General features: G+C 38.1%; 1 protein-coding gene across 18 annotated transcripts in view; it reads left to right on the top strand.

The window, feature by feature from the left end:
• Itsn2 (intersectin 2) overlaps nt 1-22,733 on the top strand; it is a 251,290-nt gene that overhangs the window by 161,229 nt on the left and 67,328 nt on the right. For 7 of the 18 annotated variants that reach the window (XM_087553100.1, XM_087553110.1, NM_001427104.1 and 4 more), the window contains exons 2-15: nt 874-933; nt 7,083-7,175; nt 8,703-8,766; nt 10,175-10,338; nt 11,781-11,987; nt 12,103-12,199; nt 12,890-13,029; nt 14,197-14,260; nt 14,748-14,885; nt 15,285-15,370; nt 16,365-16,627; nt 17,509-17,658; nt 18,504-18,644; nt 19,840-19,927. In XM_087553100.1, coding sequence (XP_087409226.1) covers nt 903-933; nt 7,083-7,175; nt 8,703-8,766; nt 10,175-10,338; nt 11,781-11,987; nt 12,103-12,199; nt 12,890-13,029; nt 14,197-14,260; nt 14,748-14,885; nt 15,285-15,370; nt 16,365-16,627; nt 17,509-17,658; nt 18,504-18,644; nt 19,840-19,927 — 1,726 coding nt within the window. In that variant the 5' untranslated portion in view covers nt 874-902. Of the gene's footprint in view, nt 1-873; nt 934-7,082; nt 7,176-8,702; nt 8,767-10,174; nt 10,339-11,780; nt 11,988-12,102; nt 12,200-12,889; nt 13,030-14,196; nt 14,261-14,747; nt 14,886-15,284; nt 15,371-16,364; nt 16,628-16,726; nt 16,826-17,508; nt 17,659-18,503; nt 18,645-19,839; nt 19,928-22,733 lie in introns of all 18 variants that reach the window. The other 11 variants (XM_087553096.1, XM_087553095.1, XM_087553097.1 and 8 more) reach the window with 3 other exon arrangements.

Here is a 22,733-nt window from a genome sequence, read left to right on the forward strand (position 1 = left end):
TACCACTGAGCTAAATCCCCAGCCCCGACTAATCCTATCTTTAAGACTCGGGGAACAAATTTTGAATTTTGCACTTGTATACAGTTAAATAATGCATGGGAAGGGGTCAAAATAATACTTTACTTTCTCTGAATGTTTGCAAAAAGCACTCATTTATGGGATACAGACTATATGTCAGGTGGTGTATTGTGTTTCATGATACTGACTGGAAGTATTGTAGACAGGGAACCTAAGACTTGAAAAAAGGGAAATAACTTTTCTGTAGTCACAGTTAGGAATAGAACCAGCCAGTCTGTGATCTTACTAGTGCACTTATTTAATAATTATGCTGTGTTTGATAATTACTTTTAAACTCTGTGTGTCTCTGTGCTTTGCTCTATACTCTACTCTTTTAAGACTACTTTTTAAACCTATAGAGCTTGCTTAAAAGGTGGTATGACATTTATTTTGGATATATTTATTGCTGGGAACCAAGAAATGTTATGGATTTTCCTATTTTTTATATACTTACTTTATGCAGTTGATTTACTTAAATCAGTTCTTGCCTAGTCATGACAGTGTTCTCGCTCCTGAATTTATTTCTACAGAAATGTTGGTTAATGCCAAGGGTTTCTTCATTCCGCATTTGCTGTTACATACACGGTTTCTCTTAAATGGCCTTGCACTGAAGGCAGCACTGTTGCCAGCAGAGTCCCCTCCTCATCCCCAACTACAAATTCTGCTTGTCCAGCAGCAGCAGCAGCAGCAGCTCTGTGCTGTTTTTCTTTGTTGGATGTGTATGCTAAAGAGGACAGACAGCCCTACAGTTTAGTGCATGCGCTAAACCGCGATCTGCCTTTGTTGTATTAATGGCACCGTGTTCTCATGTTGCAGATGGCTGAGAGCTGCAAGAAGTCAGGACCATGATGGCTCAGTTTCCCACAGCTATGAATGGTGAGTAACTTTGTGCATGGTAGGGTGGGCTTTTGTTGTGGTGGTAAGCCTATCGTTGTTTGAAATATTTGTAAATAAATTTGACGTTTTAAATATAAAACTTGAAGTATTCTGATGAAAAACACAGCACTTTAGAGCATTACACGAATCTTCTCACTACTATTATGCAGTGAAGTCCACATTCTGTTGAAGTATTTTGGTAGTACCTGGTACATGTGCTTCCCAGTAAAGAGGTGAGAATAACTTCTATTCTGCTTCACATACGACACTGAAGGACAAATGTCGAGTGCCCTTAGATGAATAGTAAGGGTGGCTTTAGTCGCACAGGTGATTGCAAGTAGGTGAGGTCAACAAGATTCATTTAGTAATATAAATGTAAGATTAAATTTCTCTTTATGAATATTTATATCATTTAATGTTTATAATGTCTAATTATTTAACCTGGAAACCTGTGTATGATCTCAGCGAGCCATATGGTAGAAGGAGAGAAGTGACTCCTACCAGTCGTCTTCTGGCTTGTGCTTCTCCTAGTAAATAAATAAATGTAATTTAAGACTTTGTAAGATTAAAATGAATATTGTTTTCATTGTGGAAATGGTATAGAATTCTAGGGATTTATGCTACAGACACTTTTTAAATTAAATATGTAAGTTTAAGATTAAGACAGCAATGCTCTTTCCAGGTTTCCGGATTTCTGTGCCCCATGAAAAAGTTTTCACTAAGCTCAGTTTACTTACAAACTTCACCATGCATATTAATGAGCTGTACAAGCATGCATGTAGTATGTGTGACCTCCTGTCTTTCATGCCATGGGTACTTATGTCTGTTGAGCTCATTGCATTACATGGAGAAAGGATTTGAAACAAACAACATGCTCAGTGACAAGCATGCTTATGTGCGTGAGGTACAAATTATTAATTAGATCGTGGTAAAGATACTCATCTTTTTAAAAATCTTCTGAAAATTGATAGCAGAGAGACTATTATCTTTGTACTTAGCCTATTAAAAATGTTAAGTAATGTGTAATTTATGTCCAATTCAGCATTTAAAGTCACATCCATGTATAACATAAAACTTCAAAAGCAGTTTCTGCACCTCTAGTAAATCATGTGCCAAGTTGTTGGTGCCTAAGAGCTACCTGTAGCAACTTGGATGCAGTAGTGTGTGTTAATGCTGTGAACTTCCGTCTAACTTTGCCATGTATATTTTATCATTCTGAGGCTAACTACAGACTTTGTAAGCTACTGTCGTTCTCAGGGTGACTGCTGTCTAACACAGATAGCCACATCGTCTATCTCAGTTTCAATTTTAACTAATAAAAATTATGTAAATCATACTGCTGTGTTTCGTGTTCTTAAAACCATTGTGTAGCTGAGGCTGCTTTATTGGACAGTGCAGATAGAAAACATTATATCATGTCACATGCTTCTAGTAAACAAGATTCTTTTACTTGTCTTTGGTACTTTACTTTGGTTTTTTTCTTTTAACAAGACTAGAGCGGTTGTCAGTGCCTCATGTTTTCACAACTGTAGCTCTGGTCCTAATCTTTTGGACTGCAGAACTGTCCTTCCCAAAGCTGCCTTGATCACACTGCTTTGCATTCTGCTTCTCAAAGCCTGGGTACATTTAAAGATTGAGAGAACATGATAGACAAGGAGTGCATCTTTCGAGTGCTAGGCAAGGGGTTATTCAGATAAGTGTTGCTACTGGCTGATATTGCAATGTGATATAGCTTGTTTCAGCCTCAAAATTATGGGGTGCTGAGGACTAAGGAAGAGTTCTGAAACCCATCGTTATGACTTAATCTTTAATCTAGTAAAGAGAGAAAGTGATAAAGAATAAAAAAAAAACCAAAACCAAAAACAAAAAACGAAACAAAGCAAATCAAGAACCGTGGCTTTAAGAATGACACCTCCCTCTGATTTTTTTGGAGCTTCATTACCGTTTTAGAGTTTTGGAGCTCAGTAGTGCTGCAGCCATACGGTTAGGAAACTGCTGAGCTAGATGTTTGCGTGTGCAGGTACAGCATTGTACTGTACTTAAACCCAGGTTTTATAAGTGCAGTTCCTACAACTTAGGCTACAGGTCTGTTTAGAACAGTATAACTCTTGTAGTTTAGAGATTTAAATTAGTGTTAGACCAGTATTTATTATTTATCTTAAATGTTATTTGTTTAAATCTTTTAAATATCATTTTAAATGAGAGACAAGTATCAATGTAGACTATTCCCAATATTTAGTTTTTATTGTATATAAATATAGCATGTTTGGATTATTTATATTTAGAATTGTAATATTGATATGGTATCTAGCTGTGTTCTTTATGTGTATTTGAATATTTATAGATATGTATGTATAGCTACACATGTGGAAACAGGGATGATTGATATTACTGACTAGTTGATTCTCTGAGAACTTTCCTTCTTCACTGGTTCTGTGAGTGTGCTTAAACAGAGCCAGTAGCAAGAAGAGAATGAGGAACAGAGATTCTGCTGAAAATCCATTCTCGCTTTAGTGATGAGTTGGGAGGAAATGTGTAGTGAGAAATTTGGTTTCTTTAAAATGCAGAAGTAGGAAGTACGTTAACTTTAATCCCAGGAGTGGGGACATGGGGCTGCTTTGGACTGTCCACAGCAGCTGACTATGAATTGCCCCGTGCTCTAGCAGAGGTGTGATTTTTGCCAGGTGCAGATAGTTTCTGCGATTGTGTGACATTTGGAATCCTGGGAACTTCTCAGAGAATATATAAATGCTAGGGCCCTAGAGAAATGCTGGGTTTTGGTTGGTTGCTGTTGGTGGCAGATTATTAAGTAGTCATGTACAAAGAAGAAATTAGATATTCTCACAGCAAAGATCAAACTTGCCTCAACGAACTTGATGTCCTAATCAACAAGAAGTAGTCTAACGATAACATCACCCCCTTTCCTACCATTGACTTTACTCAAGGATCTCTTTCCTCTCTGTCCTTTCTTCTCTCCTTCCTAGTGTTAGGAGGTTGAAAAGGTGGAAGAAAAGGGGTGAAAGAAAGAAGAGGTAGGAAAAGACAGTTCCAGAAATGGGTAGAATTTGATTATTAGACAACGGAGAGGTCATTGTGTTTTAATGGAAGTATTGGACAGCAATCCCCCACCTTGTTATACTGTCTTTCCGTAAAGCTTACAAAACCAGACTAAGGGAGGGAAGTTTTTCTCCCCTTCAGGTGCAGAATACCAAATAGCACTCTAGAAAAATTCTTTTAGTGCTACATTATAAGTAGGAAGGCTAGAATTGTATCAGCTAATTAAAAATTGGCTTTGAATCACACATATTTCTGTTCTTTTCTATTTTAAAGTTATCTCATTTCCAGAAAATTCTTAGTATACTAATTAGATTTTAAAGTGGTCCTTTGTTTTGAAAGTTATTTGAACATATTTAAGTTATTTTGTGTCCTAACTAACTTACTGAGCATTTCTATTTACACATAATGTTAATAATAATAAAATGACTGTTGTTTGATTTTCTAGTTGGTGGAGTCTTAAATGTTAAGACTGTGAATGCCTTTAAAAGGGCTTCATGGATTCATGTTTGTTTCCCTTGCTTGTTTATTGAATGAGTGAATATGCAGGAGTCATGATCTCAACCCAGAGTCATGAAGAATTAAACAAATATTAACAGGCTGGTTGAGTTTGCTACTCTGAAGACAAGCATCCAAGAAGAGTTGAAAAGATAGCTGTATATAAAAGAGCACCATAACCAGGCATGATGGTGCACTTCTTTAGTCTCAGGCAGAGACATGTGAATCTCTGTTGAGTTTGACTCTGTTTATATAGGAAGTTCCAGGTCAACCAGGGCTACACAGTGAGACCATTTTTTGGTCCACTTTTTAATTTTTAATTAGTTTCTTAGGTTAGCAAAGTAGTGAGTTTTTAAATGGAATCTTCATGCATGTATGTCATTATCCTCTGTTTTGTCCTCCTCAAGCTATTATTTTATTGTAGGCGTATTGTTTATTCCATGTGGTCTCTGAGGAGCCCTTTGAGTTAGGTGGCATTCCTAGGCTACAGAGTTGACGTCTACAGTGCATGGAGCTTGAACATCTTGTCCACGTATGCTGGAGAGGAGGATATAGTTCAGGGAGTTCAGGTTACCCCAGTTCTAACCTCACTTTCCATGTGGTCCAAGTTTTATTTTGTTTTTCCTCATGCCAGGGACCACACCCATGGCTTTTGCTTGCTAAGCCACACAGCACCACTGAACTAATCCTCAACTGCCCAAGTTCTAATGTCAGCTCTGCCACTTACTGTATTATCTTAAGCCAGTTACTTTTCCACATTGCTTTTAGGTTCCTTCTCCATAGTAATCCCCTAATCTATCGTGTGGCCCTGGGGTTAATGAGACTGCACAGAAGTACCTGACATCATTGGGCTCACTGCTGTTTTTTATCACTTTTCCCAAAGTCATACATGGTAAATAAGTTCTAATCACACAGTTGTCCTGCTCATCACAGGACTTCTGACATATTTTTTTATGGAATTTCCAAATTAATTATCATTATACTTTGTTCTTAGTCATTCTTCTCCACACACTCGTCTCCACTGTGTACCTGGTTTATTTCTCTAATCTTAATAGATGAAAGGTAAAATAACTTGTGTTATTTTATTGTAGGTATGTTTGCATGGACAGTATGCTCAGTCTCTGATAATCAGCTGAGAAGACAAGGAAAGTTTTACAGCACATGTCTTTATAGCAGAAGTGGACGGTTTTGCTATTTTAGATCATTAGTTCTTCAATATATCTTTATTTTGAGCTCTAACTCTTAAAACTTTTTATAGTTTTTCTTTTTTAGTCACTTGGGATAAGGAAACTGTGTCACCAAATCAGTTTTAACATCTAAGATTAGAGCAGGGCCTTTACTCTTCAGTCATAAATGTCTCTTGAAAATTGCCTTTCTAGTACACTTTTTTACTCAGTGTGGACAGCAGATATATAAGAGCTTATGTGTCTAAATCCATATGGTTCCTTGTTGAGAGATGTTGAGTAAACCAAGAGAGTAGCCAGAAGTGCTCATACCCAAGGTGATTTATAAAGCTTTACAAGGACTCCTTCAGAGCTGCTAATGATGACTGTGAGCCAGGCAGCAAAGGAGTCTTGAGTGTTGTGTTCCCTGCAATCCTGATCTATGTAGTAGGGCACTCCCCCTTCCTTCTTTTATTGATTTAGACATCTATTCAGCAATCATTTTTAAATGTTTGTTCTTTCTGGGTACTCAACTGGTTCCTGGAATAAAAGCGTATGTGCATAGAGCCCCTGTTGCCACGGCTCATAGTCTGGTAGGGCAGAGGGGCATGAAACAGCATCTTCTTGGTGCTCTGCAGAAGTATGACCTTTATCTTGAGACTCTAGAAGAGGATCCAGTTGTTGTCACTTAGAGATACAGGGTCCTTCTTATGGAAGTGACATCTGCCCTGACCTTGAGAGAATCTGAAATGGAGGGTTAGGATTATAGCTTGATGGTAGACATCTTACCTAGTACAGAGAGGCCTTATCAGTCCCCAGTGGTGAAGGAAGAAGAAAAATGACCTTTGCAGCAAATTCAGACTGGTTATTTCCTGCTACCTTCTGTATTCACATGGCACCTTAGCTGATAGCAGCCTCCGGTTCACTTGGAGCATCTTGCATGTCCCAACCTCTCGGACCTCAGCTTTTGCGTGAGAGAAGTGCTCTTCTGCCACCGTGGCACATGGCAGATGCTGAAGCTTCCAGCCTGCTTAGGTCTTAACCTTTGCTCTTGTCTCCCTTCTGATGTTTCAAACTTAGAATTAATTCCACAGCTTATGCCACACTTTTGCTTACGGTTCTTCACCGTTAACACAGTAAATGGTGGTACTTTCTAGTATTTCTTTGAGAATGAGAATAATACTCTGATCTTCTCATTGCCTGACAGTTACTGTTCAATAGCTGTTAACCGACTGGGTGACTGGAAAACCTTAGGGTTGCTGTATATACTTGACAGAATTCTACCTTTTATGTCCTTTAGACATTAAATAGTCTCATCAAATGAGTGCTTAAGATTCATGTTTGCATGTAAAATTTTGTGTTCTTGTAGATGACACACTTTTTAGCAGACCCATGTATATCCTATAATATCTTGGCCTTTCTTATATGTTTTAGGAGGGCCAAATATGTGGGCTATCACATCTGAAGAACGTACTAAGCATGATAAACAGTTTGATAACCTCAAACCTTCAGGAGGTTATATAACAGGTTTGTATTTAATCTTTGTTATTTTATTTATTGTAAAGTATGTTCCTTTTTATATATCTTATAGTTAATTTTAATAACTGCTATCAAAATTGTATTAATAAAATTCATATCTATCAAAACTTTAGAGTTTAAAAATACTTTATTTTTCCTGAAACTGTCTTAAGTTGTTGATTGATTTTGTCAAAATAGAGCTTTTCTTGAATTCTAAATGGTGGTCAGGAATCTGTTTTATTACATGTTAATACTATTTCAAGTTATTTATTTATTATACCAGATATTTTTCCCAGAGATTTTTTTCCCCCAAAAAAATTTTTATATTTTTGATTTATTTAGGATTTGTTTGTTTGTTGTTTTGAGCGAGAGTCTTGCTGCAAATATAGCTCAGACTGGCCTCTAACTTGTTACATCCTCCTGCCTCAGCTTCTTGTAAGTGTTTAGATTACAGGCATGTGGCATCTCAAAGTCTGTTTCCATGGCACCATCTATCCTTTGAGCCTGTGTTAAGTATTAATTATTGGTGTTAACAACTTGTTTTGTAGAAAGACCACCAATACAAAAGAAGTGATTGGCTTGGGTGTGTCTTTCCTTTCTTTTTCAAGAAATGAAACTTCCCATTTGTGCCACTGTGTCCTAATGCATTTGTGTATGACAGTCGTCACAGAAACGACACCTATGCCACTTGTGGGCTTTGTAGTGTGGGTTTCACCTTCACAGCACCTCTGTGAGGCAGATGCTGTGTTCGTCTGTGTTCACACTGGGTAAAGCCTAGACTGAGATCTGAGGTGCGATTTGCCTAAGGTTATCTTGATGATTACTGATAGCTTCAGGTGACTTCAGAATCCACCTCCGTGTTTATTATAGTCTGATGTCCTTCATATTCCTGCTGTACCATGCCTGCTGTCAGAGCTTGACGACTGTCCTGACGAGCTAATAGTTATCGTCCATGGCTCCTAGAAGACCTGCGGTTCCTGAATCAGGACTTTATCTCTAGTAACACAGCTGTTGGTGTGCACATGGCCATATTCTGTTGGTTTCCTTTGTTCCCTGAGTCTGACCAGGATGGCAACAGAGTATCAGAAAGATACTCTGCATGCTGGGAGTGCTGCAGGAAAACACTGAGATCAGAAAAGCCGACATTCTGTTCCTTCATTGTTGCAGTGGGAGGCTTCAGTCTTTAAGCCCCATTCTGAAAACCCTAGCAGAGAGCAAGTGTTGTTGGTGTGTTCAGCAAGCACATACAAGCATGGGGAAACCATGGGGGTATTCCCTAGCCCTTGGTAGTTATAATTATACAACTTGTCCAGGGTGAAAAATCAAAGATGAATACACACTCTTTCTTCACTGATATATGCAGACTGTTAATGGTGACTGATTTCTCTAGAATGTAAATAACGTCATATATAAACTTTACTGATTAGAGTTAAGTCAGCATCATGTGGCAACTTATGCATCATGTGAATACTTGTAAGTATTGGAATGATTCTGTTTACTAATGTACCATTTTGCTTTTGTGTTTATTACTTTCAGGTGATCAAGCCCGTACTTTTTTCTTACAGTCAGGTCTGCCGGCCCCGGTTTTAGCTGAAATATGGTAAAATACTTTCTTTTATAAATGCACTTAAATTTCTAATTTCTAAATGCTGCTGTTGTTTTTTAAGGTAAAGTTTTTTTTTTTCCGTTTTTTCTTTATTAACTTGAGTATTTCTTATTTACATTTCAAATGTTATTCCCTTTCCCGGTTTCCGGGCCATCATCCCCCAAACCCCTCCCACTCCCCTTCTAGATGGGTGGTCCTCTCCCCATCCTCCCCCCAACAATCATTTTTTTTTTATTAATAAAAGGTAAAGTTTTTTTTGTTTTTTAAATTGTATGGTATTAATAGCAAATTATTTTCACTTGTACTCTGATGTTAAATAAGAACATTTTGTTAGCTTTTTGAGAAATAAATTATACTTAATAAATGATTGAAAATAATTTGAAGTGTTCTATAGAAAAAAATTCTAATTTAATTAGAATTCAAGACAGAAAGTAAAGGTTAACATTGAAAAATATTTCTGTATAACTTGACAAAAGCTTCAAATTCTTTCTATTGTTTTTTTGTGGTTGTATTGGTTTCTATCGTTTGTAAACCCCAAAGCGCCATCCCTATCCTTCCTCTTACTTAAACAATATTCTGAAGGGATAGCAGAGATGCTCAGTGGCTAAAAGACTGGCTACTCTTGCAGAGGACCTGGGTTCGGTTCCCAGCACCCACATGGCAGCTTATAACCATCTATAATATAACTGTAGTTAAAAGGTATCTGGCACCGTGTTCTGACCTCCTTGGGTACCAGGCATTCATGTACATAGACATACATACATGTAGACAAAACACTTATAAAACATTAAGCAGTAACCAACCTCTTTAAGTGTTCTAGAGTAGTATCTGGGGTTGTGTCTTTAAAATGTATTTACAATAAATAAGAACTTCTACATCATTCTTTTCCCTTATAGAACATTTGTATGCTTGACAGAATGCTAGTAGCAAACATATTTTCAATTATTTAAACAAGTGAATAAATCAAATTGATAAATTATGTACCTATATAAAAATATAAGGCTAATATGTAACCTTAGATGCTCTAAAACTCACTGTAGACCAGGCTGGCCTCAAACTTGGAACAGTCCTTTTCTCTCTGCCTCCATAATGACTGAGGTTTTAGAGGTGTGCTATTGTTCCTGGCTTATAATATTCTTGAATGATTATTTTCTATCTTCATTGTTGGAAATCCTCTCTGAACTATCTAGATTCTGTAGACTCTATGAATGTTTTGTTAGATACTATCCTGGCTAGTATTTCTGACTGTGTAGGTTGTCTGTTATACACACACACACACACAAAATTAAGTGGCTGTCTCCATGTGCATGCTCTGTCACTCTTCTCTTTTTCTCACCTCAGCAGTAGTTTTTATTTCCTCATTACCACCCCACATGATCCACTCACCTCATTCTCCTCCTAGGGCCTTATCCGATCTGAACAAGGATGGGAAGATGGACCAGCAAGAGTTCTCCATAGCTATGAAACTCATCAAATTAAAGCTGCAGGGCCAACAGCTGCCGGTAGTTCTCCCTCCTATCATGAAGCAACCCCCAATGTTCTCACCCCTAATCTCTGCTCGCTTTGGTATGTATTCATTAATGTGGCAGCCCTGTTTGATTGTCAAGCTTGATTCCTTGTGGATCAGGAAAGGATTTATTAGCACAGCATGACAATCCCTAGATTTCCAAGTTAAGTTTCGTGCCTTTAAGAGAAGAACTCTAAAATGCACTGTCATAGCTAAGTGTCTGGTCTTACCCAAATCTCCTTTCACAGTTCCTAGTTGTGAAATGAATTATCTGCCTCTTCAGTTACAACTGACTCTAAATAGGCTTCCTTATCAGTCTCTTCTGTGTCTCAGGGAAGGAGAAAGCAGGATGCTAATTACTAGAAGATACAGAAGGGAGGTGATGTGGTTAGGGGTCAAGGACAAATGGTCACTTGGTACAAAATTACTATTAGAGAGGAGAAATCAATTCTGGTTTCTGTTGTATGGCAGGGTGACTATGGTTAACAATTTTGAATTGTATATTGCAAAGCAACTAAGAGAGAAGATTTTGAATGTTTTTAGCACAGAGAAATGATAAATACTTGAGATGACAGATGTGCTAAATATCCTGGTTTGGTTATCATATATGTTACATGTATCAGAACACTACACTGTAATGCTTAAATAGATACAGTATTAATATTAAGTAAATAAAACAAGAAGATTGAATAAATTTAAACACACCTAAAGGGTTTAATCTACATGGTAATTTAAAATCATAGATGAGTAAGAATTTCTATAAAGGTTAATTAGCCAGCTAAATCGAGGCCTAAAAATTGTACACTTTGTGTAATTTACATACTCATCAGAGATTACCAATTGGTATGTTTTCCATATAATTTTGATTAGTCAGTTTCTTATTAATTATATGTGAAAAGCAGTAAGTTTGAATGGGACATTCAATTAGATGTCTCTGTGTTGAAAAATGCATTTATTTATAGCAGATGTCAGGTTTTGAACACCTTACTCTTCCACTGTTCTCAATTGTAGAGATAAACACCAGATCCCCTGGTGGCCGTATTCTTATGTTGTAGTTATGTTCTGCAGCTATGAGAATGAAAGTTATCACTAATTTTAAAGTGAAGTAAGTGTGTACTAAGCACGTCCACCGCAGCGCCTCCTGGTCAGAGCCGTTTGTCTGAAGAAGGAGAATGCACGGAATGCAGTGCCGTAGAGGCCCGGATCAGTTTTCCTTACGCTGACAACCATATATATGGAGTTGACAAAGGCTGCTTAGTCTTAGCAGCCACAAAAGAAGAAAAAGGAAAGACCTGCTTATACTTCACACATGACAGACATTAATGTTCAAGCAGTAGCTTATCACCCTCACTTCACACTCAAATCTGCTTTCTGGGATACTTTCAGGATAATTTACCAAGCTAATTCTGCAAAATTGAGGGTGCTTTTTGTGCTGTAATTTTTGGGGGTGTATTTTATTGTTGAAAATACCATTGGAAAATGTGTTCTCTTTTATCTTCAGGGATGGGAAGCATGCCCAATCTGTCCATTCATCAGCCATTGCCTCCAGTGGCACCTATAACAGCACCCTTGTCTTCTGCTACTTCAGGGACCAGTATTCCTCCCCTAATGATGCCTGCTCCCCTAGTGCCTTCTGTTAGTACATCTTCATTACCAAATGGAACTGCCAGTCTCATTCAGCCTTTATCCATTCCTTATTCTTCTTCAAGTAAGTGTCCAGTAAGTCAGAGATGTGAAGAAGAAACCGCTGTTTGTTGTTCAGAGATGTCCTCCTTTGTGGAACTGCCTCGTACAGACCGTTTCCCTCTTCTCTCTGCCCCCAGCATTGCCTCATGCATCATCTTACAGCCTGATGATGGGAGGATTTGGTGGTGCTAGTATCCAGAAGGCCCAGTCTCTGATTGATCTAGGATCTAGTAGGTATGAAGACTTAACACACAGCTCTGTCTGCTTTCAGTGTGGATATTAATCTAATAAGCCCTGGGCTATCTAGGTTGTTCTTTGTAATGAACAAGTACAAATATTTAACACAAGCTTTCTTTGTTGTTGCTGCTGCTTTCTTTGTTGTTGCTGTTGGAGGGGTTTCTTTGTATAGCCCTGGCTGTCCTAGAACTTGCTTTGTACACTAGGCTGGCTTTGCATCTGCCTCCCCAAGTGCTGGGATTAAAGGTATGCACCACAACATCTGGATAAAGTTGTATATTTTAATTTTATAGAACACAAAAGTATTTATTACCTACCATAGAAATCATCATAGTTCTTCAAAAATTGTTTAAAAAGAGTTATCTTTTCCTTAGAAAAATATTGTACTATAGCTTAAATAACCATTGATTTTTGTGACTTTTTTCTTAACATCACTGAACCACAGTTTGACCAATTAAGAAATGTAGACAATGTCTTTTAAGTGTATGTGGAAGATAAGAAATGCCATCTATAAATGCCCTGGCCAGTAAAATGCCTGGAGTTGTAGGTTCTTAATAGGTGGAATTGTATGTGTCTATTGCCATTATATTGTATATTGATTCCTAACGTCTTTGGCTTATAAAGTTTCATTGTATTTTATTATTTAGTATTATTTAGTAACAAAGTTTTAAATACATTTCATTATAGCTCAACTTCCTCAACTGCTTCCCTCTCAGGGAACTCACCTAAGACTGGGACCTCAGAGTGGGCAGTTCCTCAGCCTTCAAGATTAAAGTATCGGCAAAAATTTAATAGTCTAGACAAAAGCATGAGTGGATACCTCTCAGGTAACTGGCAGATAGTGGTTATGACAGAACATTGGTCGTTTATGTGAACTTCCTTTGAAAACTGTTACTTGAATTTGTACTTTGTGCCTTATCTAAAGTTCTAACATTGAAGGCATTACATACATAAGAATATTGTGAGTATATAATTATTGAAAGATATATTTGACTTGATTGCTTTCTTCAAATTCTTATGCCAAGTTAAATGCAAGGGGTGTATACCCCACTTTTCAGAAAAGCATCTCTCAGAAATCTTATAAGCTTTGAAGTGAGTGAAAACCCCAAAGCACACGTGTGGTAGTGGTAGCAACTAGCCTTGGTTCTCTTTGAGAGAAAGCACATTTTCTCCGCTTGCCTTTTCATGACGCACTCTCTACGCTTTAACTTGAGTGTCTGTAGAACATTTCAGTTCAGTTTAGAATATTATATAAACTTACAGAGGATGATGAAATGTTATATGGTTATATACGAGATATATGTTTGTAATAGGCAAGTATGTTCCCCCTCCTAACTTTCACATTCCCACAAAAAATAACTCTCACATAGGGCAAAGTGCATGCTGGATAAAGGAAAAGGGGTCAGGAAAGACTTGGTGATTGCTGTCTGGTCATGCTGTGGACAGTAACGCAAGTCATAAGGAAGAGAACAATTGGAGAGACATTGGAGAGAGGGACATGATAGAGACAGGATTTTTTTTGAGATGCCTGTGAAGCATCTATGTAGGTGTTTGGTTAGACATAGGAGTCTGAATATAGAGGTGAGGTCTGGACTGCAGATGCGGGGTACTAGGCTTTAGGTGCTTTTGAAAACAGAGAGAAAAGTGTCCTCAGGGGTCCCAGGAGGAATGGCAGCCTCTGAGGATCATGTAGGAAGAGAGACAGTGAGGACAAAAGAACGAATGGAGAGCCTGAAGGAAGGGGGAGTGTAGGAGGCCACTGGCCTGAGGCTTGCCCTTGCTCTCAGAGCTGAGTGGTGCTTTCCTGCTGGAAGATCATGTAGGAACTCTCCCACTCTGCACTCTGGAGCAGGACTGTGTTTGATTACTGTTGGATACCCCCTGCTTGGCCCCTGGCACAAACATTTTGATGGTAAATGTTCCAAGGAAGCAGCAACATTATCTGCAAGACTTAACAAACTAAAGTTGTTTCTTTTTATGCTTTTCTCAATCAGGTTTTCAAGCTAGAAATGCCCTTCTTCAATCAAATCTTTCTCAAACTCAGCTAGCCACTATTTGGTGAGTGTACCCATCAGTGATTTCAAATTATATACAGTCTATCATAAAAAGCCGCTCTGGAAGATGGCTTCTGAAAGAACAAACATAAAATCATTGTTTCTATAAAAATTTGTTATGCCAGAATGTTCCATAAAAGTGAGCATTTGGAAGTTACATTCAGCAGGAAAGTGTACATGCTTGGAACTTAACCTTGATTTTATAAGCAACAGTGTAGCTTTCTTTATTGACTTATGTTGCAATCCAGAGATTGCAACATGAAATGTCATAAACCACCCTCCCAGAAGGAGCATTTGCTATGATGATTCACTGTCTTCTCTTTCTTTTGGACTATGAAAATTAAGAGTAAAAGTTGACTTTTTTTGGTATGTATTTACGTTTTCCTAAAATATATTAATCTAGAATTTATCATGTCGTTCTTCATAAAAATAAAAGTCAGTAAAAACTCTAAGTAGACTTTGTAACTTGTGATTGGTCATGTTGCCTTTAGGACTCTGGCTGACATTGATGGTGACGGACAGTTGAAAGCTGAAGAGTTTATTCTGGCGATGCACCTCACTGACATGGCCAAAGCTGGACAGCCGCTACCACTCACGTTGCCTCCTGAGCTCGTCCCTCCATCTTTCAGGTGCGTGTCTGCAGAGCCGTGGTTTGCTTCAGTCACTTAGGTGTTGTTTTTTTACCTCTCTGGAGCCTGTGCTTCAGTTTAGAGGAGAGTCACAGGTTTGCTCTGCCCTTCGGTCTTATACTGTGTGAGTCACGCTGGGAAGTAGATAACAGAGGGGTTGTTCTCCCTATGCTATAAAAGAGAAAAGTTTAACTGAAAAGATTAAGAAAAACTCGCCCACACTGGATCTCTCTGATTAATATCCTAGTACTTTGTATATTGTGACTAAAGGCATGCTGTGGTGTAAATATCCTTGCTACTGTATCTTAAATATGGACTTGTTTTAATTGTTGGTGATCTGCATTTTTTATCTGAAAATTCTCAGGCTTTATGATGCTCTTTGTTGTGTGTCCTTCTTAGAGGAGGGAAGCAGATTGACTCCATTAATGGAACTCTGCCTTCATATCAGAAAACACAGGAAGAGGAACCGCAGAAGAAATTGCCAGGTGATAATTTTATACTTTTAATTAATTTATTTTAAAATCACAATCGTAATTTCTTTAAATTTTACTTTTGAAGTACAAACAAATATTTAGAGTATTTATAGACTTAAAAATTATATGCGGGGCTGGGGATTTAGCTCAGTGGTAGAGCGCTTGCCTAGGAAGCGCAAGGCCCTGGGTTCGGTCCCCAGCTCCGAAAAAAAGAACCAAAAAAAAAAAAATTATATGCTACATGAAAATAGTGAATGGGTGACATTTGTGTCTATGTCCATGTGTGTGCGCGCATGCGTGCACCTGTATTACTGGGGATTGAACACATACACTTACGTAACATCACCAGCTCGTTGGGATGTTTTAAATTACTTGTATATCTCAATGAAGAATAAAACTAAAAATGATGAAGGAAGAGAGGGAGCATATATATTTGAAAAGTTAGTGTTTTTTCCACATTGGGTAGAATCAGATCAAGGTTCGTAAAATTTTTAATGAAAAATTTTAATGAAAAAGTTTTAAATATTCATTGAAAGAATGCACATATGATTATTTTAAATTATTTAAAAGGTAGTAAAAAGACTGGAATTATAGCTCAATAGTAGAATGTTTAGCTCATACTAAGTTTAATCTCCAGCACTATAAACCAAACCAAACCAAAAACCACCTTCTTCAGAAAGTTAATGTGTGTGTGTGTGTGTGTGTGTGTGTGTGTGTGTGTGTGTGTATGCAGAGGAAACACAACCATGGTTACTTGAAGAAAGCACTGAGAAAAGGCAAACCAGTATTTTATTGGTGTTTGAATAGAGTTAGATGTAGAAAATTGGAGTTTTAAGTGAGTATTTTACAGGAAGTACTTTCCTATTTCCATGTGAGTTAGAAGTATCTGAGAGCAAGAGCAAAAGACCTCCTAGGCGACTACTAAGCAGAGTGCGTTAAACTAGATGAGAGGCTGTAGGCTTGAGACAAAGCATAGTCCCCCCTCCCCGCTCCCTCTCCTTTTTAGTTACTTTTGAGGACAAACGGAAAGCCAACTATGAACGAGGAAACATGGAGCTGGAGAAGCGACGCCAAGTGTTGATGGAGCAGCAGCAAAGGGAGGCTGAGCGCAAAGCCCAGAAAGAAAAGGAAGAGTGGGAGCGAAAACAGAGAGAACTACAAGAGCAAGAATGGAAAAAGCAGCTGGAGTTGGAGAAACGCTTGGAGAAACAAAGGGAACTGGAGCGACAGAGGGAGGAAGAGAGGAGAAAAGAGATAGAAAGACGAGAGGTAATTTTCTGACTGAGTACGCAGCGTTTAGTAAGAATATGCTGACGTGGTGCTGTGCTTTCCCATCTAAATCATGTCACTGTTCTTTACCCTGAACAGAGCTGCATCTCCTTTCCCTTGATGAGGGAAAGAGAATGGATCTCTGTGTATAAGGACAGGAAGGGCTTCATGGCAGAGTTGTGGAAACCTGGATCATGTGTAAGTGAGGCCCCAGTCAGAGGACTGTTTGCACAGCTGAGCTAAGCCAAGAGCTACAGTTAGTGGACATCAGAAAGTCAGGCAGACGAGGTCACTGGGTGAAGGCAGTCTTAGAATTCACAATCAAACTGTGAAGAATCGAAGGACCAGACTCAAACTTTAGGGAGGTGAAGACACAAAGGTGAGTCAAGAAGTCAGCCTAGGGTTCCAAGAAACACTGTTGTTAAGGGCCAGGAATGGAAGTCAGTAAATTACAGCGTTCTGAAAAGTTATAAATGAAATCGTTTCTCCTCTGATACCAGAATAAAGGTATAAGTATTTCTCTTGTTTTTTATACTTATGAAGCCTTCCTTTGACTTTTTTTTTTTTTTTTTTTTTTTGGTTCTTTTTTTTTGGAGCTGGGGACCGAACCCAGGGCCTTGCGCTTCCTAGGCCAGCGCTCTAATTCCTTTGACTTTTTAAAAGAGGAATGACTATCTAACAAAAAGATGGTTCTGTGAAGCAATTAGAAGTGATGAATAAAAGCTACCTCTGTGGCTATGCTTAGGTGCATTGGGAAACTACCTCTACTTACTTTAGGCAGTGTGGCCATCCACTCCGAAATGCTGTCATCCCATGAGACTTTGAATAACGCAGAGTTTCATAAATTTAAATGTTAACAGTAATTTGTTAATTTTATTTAGGCAGCAAAACAGGAGCTTGAAAGACAACGGCGTTTAGAATGGGAAAGAATCCGTCGACAGGAGCTTCTCAATCAAAAGAATAGAGAACAAGAGGAAATTGTCAGGCTGAATTCTAAAAAGAAAAGTCTCCACCTTGAACTGGAAGCAGTGGTACGCCTAGAGTTTTTGTGAACCTGATCTCACAATGCTGGCATTTCCTGTCCAGGGTGTGCTTGGATCACAAGGGTTTGATTGCTAAGCAGGAAAACAGAAACCACCAAGCTGCTTACCTAGATGTTTTCGGTCAGAAACACTAATTAGTCACTCTACTTAACTGATTCTTAGACATCAAATGTGAGTGGGTCAAGTTCTTTGAAATGTAAGAGGAGAGGATAAAACAGTCTAGACTCTCTAAGCCTAGCCTTGCTAGAATGGCAGGATTCTGCATGGTGGACGTTTCCCTATGCACTATCCCAGATGTAGATTCTGTGCAGTGGAAGCCTATTGTTTTGTTTTGGGGTTTTTGTTTTTGTTTTTGTTTTTTTTTGGTTTTTTTTTTTTTTGGTTATCTTGAATTGCATTGAAATTATTTTTAAAAATAAAGCATCATAATAACTTTAGTCAGAAAGATGCTGTTTTATGGCTTTAAATAAATTTGTATACATACCATGATTATTAATCACGTCACAGTGCTACAACTTTAGCTTCTGTGTGCTATAGGAGTGTCTCAAACCATCATTTTGATGGGGTTTTTTTTTGTAAATGGGAGAAGGTGGACTGATTGGTGGCTCACAGGTGAATGCCACACCTGGCAAGTGAGGTCAGTCTCGAGGACCCGTAGTGCAAGGATAAGACTGATTCCCACAGATTGTTCTTTGACCTTCTCCTCAGACTGACTTTGAATTATAAATGTAAAATGAAACTTAACTAAATAAGAATACTTCTCTCCTGAGGGGGACCTGTCCTATAGGTGTTCACACCTATATACTGTACGTATGTATATTATCTTCCGGCAGAATGGAAAACATCAGCAGATCTCAGGCAGACTACAAGATGTCCGAATCAGAAAGCAAACACAAAAGACTGAGCTAGAAGTTTTGGATAAACAGTGTGACCTGGAAATTATGGAAATCAAACAACTTCAGCAAGAACTTCAGGTAGGTCTTTTGCTGCTGCATGGTCCATAACCACATGCAGTCATCGGCAGTTCTTCCGATAGATACTGTGCTTTTGGAATCATGAGCCCCTGAGTTTCTAGCAGACTATGATAACAAAAGATTAGAAAGTCCATAGGTCTCTTAAACCCGGGCTAGGCCTGAGCTGGGTTCTGCGTGAACACGCACCACTTTGAACTTAAATAAAAATGACTTTTCTTACTGGTTTGGTCCATTGCAGGTGAAGGCACTGATACTGTCTGACAGGTCTACTCCCACCACAGAAGCAGTGTCACTTCTGTATGCTCTCGCATGCCAAGTGAGCAAGGCTGGAACTAATCCCCGTAGTGAGGGAAAGTCCTCATGGCTTAATCACTTCCTATAGCCTTACCCCTTAACACTATAGCTGGGAGTCCTGTATCAGTGCTGGAATTGGGCAGGACACACAGATTCTTACCATATCTTATATTGCAATAAAGCTTATGCTATTAATTTTAAGAAATTTTGATTAGAAATTACTCTTTTTGGAGCTGTGGTGAGGAAACATTAAATATTTCTCTCAAAACCCTGGTACTTATTTACTTGTAGAGTCTGGTTCAATTATTGCTGTTTGAAAAGAAGGATATTAGAAGTATTGTCCACCTGGAGGGTTGTGTCACATAACTTCTTTTACCACAAAGATGGACATCACTTTTCCTCGTGTCACAGCAAAGCCATTACTTTTTTTTTTTTTTTTTTTTTTCCGGAGCTGGGGACCGAACCCATGGCCTTGCGCTTGCTAGGCAAGCACTCTACCACTGAGCTAAATCCCCAACCCCTAAAGCCATTTCTTATATGCTTGAAATGCTTCCCTATTTCTCCCTAGGAGTTCTGTCCCTCTTTGATGTGTACATAATTGTGATGGAGTGCCATGGCCTCCTTGCACATGCTGTCAGTACACAGATGCCCTTCTCATTCTTTCCAGCTGTCATCCAGTACAGTATAGAAAGTTTAGGTCTCTAGACCCTCATGAAGGCATTCTTGATTATCTTTAAATTTCAGCCAGCCATTCCTAAGTATTTGAATAAATATTTTCTTTTTATATCCTATTTAATTCTGTACTATAAACATGTAAGAGATTAAATCATGTTTTAAAGTTTTCAAAAAATTCTTGGAAATTATATTGCTTTAAATAAGATTCTAACTTTCTTTTTAAAAGGAATATCAAAATAAGCTTATCTATCTGGTACCTGAGAAGCAACTATTGAATGAAAGAATTAAAAACATGCAGCTCAGTAACACACCTGGTAAGACTCTGTTTTATTTCTTTTCTAAATCATTTTAATATATTATTATTTTTTAAATGACATTATTAAAATAATATTTTGCCCATAAATTTAAAAAATTTAAATGTTAATAATATTATCATAAATTGTATTAGCTATGTATCTCATTGCTGTGACCAGATATTGGATAAGAAATAATTAAAGGAAGGGCAGATTTATTATTAATTCACAGTTTAGATAGAGGTACTAATCAGGGGAAGCATGCCCTCATGTATGAAGAATGTAGGAAAAGTGGGACAACCATATGCAAAAGAGTGAAGTTAGCCCCTATCTTATCCTAGACCTGAAAATCAGCTGAAAATGAGTTCAGGACAGAAGCGTGGGCAGCGTGATGCTTGCAGCAGCACTTGATAGACTGAGGCAGAGATCTGGTTAGGGATCTGAGGTCAGTCTGGGCTGCCTAGCAAACCCCTTGTAAGCCTAGGCTAAAGAATAGGACCCTTTCAACCCCCGCAACAACAGTGATAGATTAAAACCTAATGTAAGATGCAAGGTTTAAACCCCCAAAGAACAGACAAACGTACCGTGACATCTTCTGCAAACATTTTAATAAAAATTTTTATGAAATAATTCATTTTAATAAAATGAATTCTTTGAGAATTTCATACAATGTATTTTGCTCATATTTCTCCCACTCTGCCCTCTAACTCCTCTCAGATTCATCCCTGCCACTCTATCTCACCTCCAACTCATGTCCTCTTGTTTGTTTTAGCTTTTTAACATTTACTTTATGTGTTTGGATGTTTTGTTTGCATATATGTTTGGGCACTACATGTATGCAGTGAGTGAGGTGGCCAGAAGAGGCATTGGATCTGCTACAGTTGGGGTTACATAGAGCTGTGAGCCACTATGGGGGTACTAGGAATCAAGTCCTAGATGTCTGGAACAGTAGCCAGAACTCTTAACCACTGAACCATCTCTTCAGCCCCATTACAGTTTTTAAAACTCACAAAACATAAAAGTAGAAATAGTAAGTTGTCATAGAAACAAGAGAAGAAATATGAAACAAATCATTTTATATCAAACTAAAAGGTTTCTGCACAACCAAGATGAAAGATGACCCATAGATTGAGAGAAAACATATAGCTGTTAGGGATTTAATATTCAAAATATATAAGGAATATACCCCACCCCTCTACCCCCCAAATCTCCAAAACAAACAGGAAAACCCCATGTAGTCCAATTTAAAAATGAACAGAAAGGGGTTGGGAATTTAGCTCAGTGGTAGAGCGCTTGCCTAGGAAGGGCAAGGCCCTGGGTTCAGTCCCCAGCTCCGAAAAAAAGAACCCCCCCCCAAAAAAAATGAACAGAAGACTTAAATTGACATTTATTTCCCCCTAAAGGGATAAAATTACTAGTATTTGAAAGGTGATCGCTATTGCTTATCACTGAGTTGTCCCTCATACCAGTTAGGATAGATGTTGTCAGAAAGAGTAAAGGAAAATCTGGCACACCGTGGTGGGAAGGTACATCAGAATAGCTATTATAGAAAATAGTAAGGCAGATCCTTACATAATGAAAAATCGAACTATCATATGACCCACATCTGAGTGTGGATCTGAAAGAAGTAAACCACTGTTTAAGGCATGTGCACATGCATGTCCCTTGTAACCTCTATGCAACAGACAGGGTAGAGACAGATGTTCAATAGGAAAGCAGGTAGAGAAAATAAAAGTGTGTGCAGTTAAGCTCCAAGGAACAGAGTAGAATGCTGCTTACCATAAAAAGGGTTACTTTTAAATGAAACAGGCATACCATAGGCTACTATGGAAATGGAACTAGACCTTCATGTCCTAATTGATAAAATATATTATTAAACTTTAGACTGGGTTTGTGGCTCTGTGGTAAAGTGCTCACCGTGTGTGTGTGTGTGTGTGTGTGTGTGTGTGTGTGTGTGTGTGTGTGTGTGTGTGTGTGCGCGCGCACGCGCGCGCACAAAGCCTGTTTCAATCTCTACTATCACCAAAGCTTAACTAAGTAAATAAATATATGAATGTTACGGAACACAGAAGATACTATGAGACTATTAAGTAAAAGATGAATGAATGTTCACATATCTTAATGTGTATTCATTCATTCATTCATTACAAATGCTTAAAAGGAGAAGTTGGGGTTTCAGATGCAGGAGGCCTTAGCATTTTACTCCATATGTTTAATTTTATTCAAACTTATACTTGATTTCTATACCCTCAAAATACAAAATTTTAAGTTATGAATTTAGGTAGAAATTTTACTATTTCATTTTAATACAGAACACTCTTTTTATACCTAATTTCTCTATCTTCTATGCTTGTATAATCTTTTAAAAAAAATCATGTACAGTGAAACCCTCTCTCTTTACCTCTTAAAATGTGTTATTATATAATCCTGTCATTAATACTTACTGGGTTTTTGCTGTGGGTAGTTCTCTGTCCTTGAGATCATTATAAGTAAGTAAGAAGGTACTTTAAGAGCATATTCTGTTAACTGAGCACTTACTGTGAGTCACACTTTAGGCCATGGCTTTAGACTCACATCACTTAATGAGGTAGATGATAGCATGCCCCTTGTGTTTGGTGAAACACTGTTTCTTTCTTTTCTTGTCTTTTTTTAAAGATTTATTTATTATATATAAGTACACTGTAGCTGTCTTCAGACACACCAGAAGAGGGCATCAGGCATCAGATCTCATTACAGATGGTTGTGAGCCACCATGTGGTTGCTGGGATTTGAACTCAGGACCCCTGGAAGAGCAGTCAGTGCTCTTAACCACTGAGCCATCTCTCCA

This window comes from Rattus norvegicus, chromosome 6 (assembly GCF_021556685.1).
Source record: "Rattus norvegicus strain SHRSP/BbbUtx chromosome 6, alternate assembly SHRSP_T2T, whole genome shotgun sequence".
In the NCBI taxonomy this organism is placed as follows: Eukaryota; Metazoa; Chordata; class Mammalia; order Rodentia; family Muridae; genus Rattus; species Rattus norvegicus.